General features: G+C 31.7%; 1 protein-coding gene across 1 annotated transcript; it reads right to left on the bottom strand.

The window, feature by feature from the left end:
- Positions 1 to 4673: 4673 nt before the first annotated feature.
- LOC107484202 (leucine-rich repeat extensin-like protein 5) lies at positions 4674 to 5297 on the bottom strand (the record flags this gene model as incomplete). Its single annotated transcript, XM_021140417.2, has 1 exon — positions 4674 to 5297. A coding segment is annotated over exon 1 (414 nt), but the record flags the coding sequence as incomplete, so codon positions are not given.
- Between the last annotated feature and the right edge of the window lie 535 nt (positions 5298 to 5832).

The following is a 5832-nucleotide window of genomic DNA, read 5'->3' as shown; positions in this document are numbered from 1 at the left end:
AGACTTAGTGAAAGACTAGTGTCAATGGAAACAAAACTAACTATCAACCCTGAATTACCAATCAGTATTGGACATCAATGACTCAAGGTAACCTAAATTCTCAATTTCAAGCCAAGAATACAAAATTTTACTCTAAAAGTAAAGAAGGCATTTTAGCAAACACTTAGCAGGCATAAAATGCAAACTTGGTAAATTGCAAGAATTAATAAAAATCTATAACTAACCAAAGCAAGAAAACAATAATAGAAAAATCAAAAGAACATCAATAAATATAAAAACATCAAATTGTATTAAAAGTAAACAAGAATTCAACAAGTGTCCATAAACTAAAATTGACAAAAATAAAGAAACTAACAAGTAAAACTAAGTGAGTTAAGATAATTGAATAAGAAAATATAAAGGAAATTACACTAGAACAAGAATTAAAACCTAAATCTGAGAAGAAACTAAACTAAAAATCCTAAATTATAGAGAAAAGTTGGAGCTTCTCCCTCTAGAATTGACCTAAAATATCATTCTAAACTACTACTATCCTCCTTGGTTGATTTCCTTGAGTCTTGTCTCCATATGCATTAGAAATGAGTTAGATTGGGCCAAATTGGGCCTGAAATAACGATCCATGTGCCGCCACTCGTGCATGTGCACAAGCCATGCGCTGATGCGCATGCTCAAATTAAGGAGATGCATACGCATAGGGCATGCGTATGTACGACCATGAAAATATCCAATCTTCATTTCTTTATGAATTCTCCACCTTTACATATTTTTTCTTCATTTCTTCAAGCCATCATTGCCTTCTAAACCTTAAATCACTCAAACAAACACATCAAGGTATTGAATAGAATAAAAGTGAATTAAATTTGACAATTTTCAAGCGTAAAAAAAATATATTTTTCATAGTTAAGCACAATTAGAAAAAAATTCACAAAACTTTGTATTTTTATGAATAAATGCAAGATAAGTTGATAAATTTCACTCTTTTTAACCCAAAATTCATCATAAAATAGGGATTTATCAGGCATGTTCAAACATTCTGAATTTATTGAGTTCTTACGAACGCATCAGTAGTCAGAGGGTGAATCTTAATAAGTCTGCTGTATTATTTAGCCACAATACTCCCACTACTAGTCATGCATAACTGGCTAACTCTATGAATATTGATCACATTGGGGCCCATGACAGATATCTTGGTTTGCCTTCTATAGACTCTAAATTGAAAAAGGCTTCTTTCAGTATGATCAAAGAGAAGGTTCAGAAAAGAATCCAAAGGTGGAAGAGCAATCTTCTATCTTCGGGTGGTAGATAGATATTGTTTAAGACAGTGAGTGAAACTATTCCTATTTATACATTGTCTTGTTTCAACTTCCCTAATGGTTTAATTTCATAAATTCACTCTCTACTTTCTCAGTTCTAGTGGGGACAAAAAAGTTTTGAAAGGCAGATTGTTTGGATTAGTTAGGACACTATGACTCGTCTAAGAAGAGAAGGATGGCTTGGATTTAAGGATATTAGAATTCAGAAAGTGGCGCTATTTGACAAACAGTTTTGACGACTTGTAACACGGCTTACTTCTCTATTATCCAAAATCCTAAGAGGTAAATACTTTAGCAATGGTAATTCTATAACTGCAGAAATTGGAGTCTTACCTTCTTGGGATGGAGGAGCATACTAGAAGGCCGAAAGATTGTTGAAAAATGTCTTAATTGGGCTGTGGGTACTGGAGAACATATTCAAACCTTTGAGGATCCTTGGCTGCCTCCTTCGTATCCTTTAATGATTTCTAAAATGCCAAATAGACAGGTTATTTTCGAAAGTTAAAGACTTAATTAATGAAAATAGGAATCAAATCATAATCTCATCCAGGAATTATTTTTCCAAGATATTGCAGATAGAATTTTGTCAGTTAAAATTCATCAAAGTAGGGACGAATTGCAATGGGATTTGAACAAATCCAAGCATTATGATACAGTTTCAGGTTACAAAATTGGCTATTTATTTCACCATCTGCCTCTAGAACTTTGCTGTAATTAAATGCAGCAAAAAAAGCCGTGGATTGAACTATAGAAGTGGAACTTGCCGAATAAAATTAAGCTCTTTATTTGGAAAGCTCTCCATGGTCGCTTTTCGGTGGTTGCTCAGATTTACCGCTGCTTCTTATCTACATCGCTAATATGCCCCTGCTGTCATGAAGCAATAGAAATAATCACTCATTGTTTAATCGACTACTCTAGAATTAAAGAAGTATGGTCTCAGAGTTACTTCCATGACTGTCTTTTCCCTCAGAGTCCTAACGGTTTTTGGACATGGTGGACTGCATCAACAGAGCTACTTCACCTATTAAAGAATGCTAACCGAAATTCTCAATTACTTGCCATCATTTGCTAGAACTGTTGGAAAGCTTACAACTAGTTAGTCTTTGAAGGTTTTATTTTAGTGCTGCCTGCCATTCTTGCAAGCTCTGTCATGTTGTTCCCTGAAATCCAAAAGACTCCCATTTTAGATTGTCATCTTCATGAGGCAAACTTTAAGTTTCATTCAATTCGACTTATCATTTTTTCTTCTTTTAGATTCTTCTTAGTTTTTCGACCTTACACCATAGAATGAATACCATCAATGTATTGTTTTGAGAAATTCCCACTTTTTATTATACTGTCTAATTTTTGAACATCTTTATATTTTATTTATCAATAATTAATAAAATATAACCTACTACTTTTTAAAAAGAAAACATATATCCTATTTACAAAATAAAATTAAATCACAATTCCACTGTGAACTTTTTTTTTTTAAAATCCACGAGACTTCGATTTTAGTGATCCTTGAGACCCTCAACGTTGAGCAATGAGCAATAAAGGCTCTTTGTGTTGATAATTCAGGATCATGTCAAATGAAGATCCTTGGCAAGTTGGCAACCAACCTTTTTTTTGCCTTAGTTGGACGGGCTTAGTTGGACGGGCCATTGTTGGAACTGGAGCGGCGACAATCAAGCTTATCCGCCGGCTTAATTATGGAACCTGCATCTTAAACTATTCAGATTACAATGCATGCTTTATAGGAATAGATGGAAAATATAGAATTGAGTAAACATTTTTGTAACTTTATTTGTTTATTGGATTAAGTTTCTTTAAAGTTAAAAAAATTAGTAAAATAAAAAAATGAGAGTTTAATTATATTTGAATTAAAGTAGTATGACTTACACATAATAAAAATTATAAATTCAATTATAATTAATTATTTATTTTATTAGTTTACAATTTTTTTCCGTTTATTCTTTAAGAGAAATTATTTTCCTAATCATTCTCCTAATAACTAAACTAGAAAATAATTGATTTTCTTTCAAGAGTATCCACTGTTCTTTATAAATTATGGTATCTACTTATATTTTTTCTTTTTGATATAAAGGTTTTTTTAGTGTGTATATACAATACACTTTTAGACCCTACACCACCATAATAGTTTTAATAGTTAAAATTTGGAAAATATAATAAAATTATTGTAAGGGTCTAGATTGACTTCCAAAAGATTTTAGATTGAATATTTTGGTTTCCAATAAATTTTTATTATTCTAAAAGTCTTAATTTCTTATATAATACTTATCAAATAATAAAGATTTATTAAACACTAAAATATTCTGTCTAAATTTCGTTAGACCATATAGTTATCCTTAAATTTCAAACTTACATGTTTTTAATGTCAATGTGCCAAAAGATATACACTTCCAAAATGGATTTCTTTTCCCAAAATGTGAAATTACATTCGGGAAAGTGCTGGTAAAGTTTGATTTCTCTTTGCAAAAATCTCTTTTCTATTCAACTTTAGTTATATGCCCCCCTTAATAAGATAGAAAGGTAGGTTGACATGTCGGTAAATAAGTCTGCTCAAATAATACACCTTTGCAAGAATTTTCCATTTGCTGCTTCATTTGTAGTTTTGAAACTTCTCCCCTTTTTTTCTTTTTTAATACCATTTTTTTCCGTTGTCATTAATCTTTTTCGTTTATGTTGCAAAGGAAACCAAAAAACTGGACTTGGATTAAAATTAAATTTCTTTGAACTTAAGCAACAACAACATACTTTATACTTTCACATTTCTTTTTCTTTTCTTTGTATAAAGAAGAACCATATATAATAAGAAAGAACCAATAACTCATCTGAAAGTGAGGGGAAAGAAAGAAAGGAAAAAAAAACAAGAGAGTTCAGTCTAATGCACAATAATCGTTCAAAGCAGATTCAATGTTCAAACCATAAATGACTATCCAAATTAAATTACCAACAACTTAATTTATATATTAGCTTTAATTTACAATAATCCAAACAAATTTGTGGTGTCCTTTTTCCTCTTAATTGTTATGCTCACAAGCTATACATGTTAAAATATTCTGAAAATTCTGATGCTCAATTTCTCTGTTTTCTTCTTTAATTTTCCTCTGCTTTTGTCCTTCCCCTGAATAATAACAAAAATCACTGACACAACAGAAGATTCTCCTCCTCATCATATACAACAAAATCTCCAGTAATGATAATCATCAATTATATACTATTAGAAATTTGAATAACCACTAATATATATAAAAATTCTCATCTGAAGTAGTAATATAAAAGTCTTATGATTACATAATAATAATAATAATAATAATAATAATAATAATAATAATAATAATAATAATAATAAAAGTATTGCGTAGTAGCCAATGAAGAAGAAGAAGAGTCTTCTGGCTTGTGAGGTGGCTTTCGATAGTAGAATGGAAAGTAAGGTAGAATAGGGTCCGGTGGTGGTGGAGTAGCGCCACCATAACCGCCGCTGCTGTCGCCGCCATCTCCGCCACCATAAGGTGGTGTAGGGTTATAAGGGTAATTATTGTTATTATTCCCGCCAGAAGGTGGTGGATATCCGTAACCGGTACCGGATTGCGGTGGTGCCGGCGGTGCTGTAGGGGTTGTAGGAGTAGTAGTGCCGGTGCCGCCGCCAGGAGCGGTGGGTGGAGGGTAACATGGATAGGGACAAGGATCGTCGGTTCTTGTGGTGGTCGGAAAACTGATGAGGAGTGTTATGGTTATTGGGAGAAAGAAGAGAATGGTGGAGGACATGTTTGGATGGAAGAAAAAGAAAAAGAGAGGAATTACTAAAATTTTAGAAAGGGGTGATAAATGGAGATGAAAGGGTAAGGTGGTGGTGGTGGTTGTGTGAGTGATGTATATGGGGGGTGTGGTGGTGTCTCTTATTAGAAAGCTACGTGTGTTTTTGTCACATCTTAATAATAATGATGAAATTATGAGCAGGGGTATGCATTCAAAATAAATGGAAATATAATAAAGTTTTAGCTATTGTGTTAGTGAATATATAGTTGTGTTGATTGGTGATAAATGATCATCACAATGGAGAAGTCAAAGCAGGGCTTCAGTGCAATTAGAAATTTCTGGTCTGAGTGTGACTATAAGCTACTTAGATGGCTTTTGGTTTAATTGCATTTATTCGGACAGATAGATGAGAAACATTAATCCTGATTTTGGATATTGTCTTTCAGTTTATTTTTTATGTATAGGAATGGTGTAAAACGTCTTATACGATTGGTCAGTTATATTTATTATTTAAGATGAGTATTCACATTAATAATATTAAAAATAATTATTTTTGTTGATTGGACGTTACATAATTAATATATATTTATATAAAATTATTTTATATTTTAAAAGTGAAAACATAGAATATCTATACGTAAGTTGAATAGTTAAATAATTAAAAAAAAACCTTTTTTTGGGTATTTTTGAACCATTTCTTAACAAATGTCTTAATTATAAGCCAAATTCTCAAAAAATAAAAGAGTACTAAAAA

Source organism: Arachis duranensis, chromosome 4 (genome assembly GCF_000817695.3).
Source record: "Arachis duranensis cultivar V14167 chromosome 4, aradu.V14167.gnm2.J7QH, whole genome shotgun sequence".
NCBI classification, from domain to species: domain Eukaryota; kingdom Viridiplantae; phylum Streptophyta; class Magnoliopsida; order Fabales; family Fabaceae; genus Arachis; species Arachis duranensis.
Note: the sequence above shows the minus strand (reverse complement) of the source record. Positions and strands in the feature narration are given on the sequence as shown.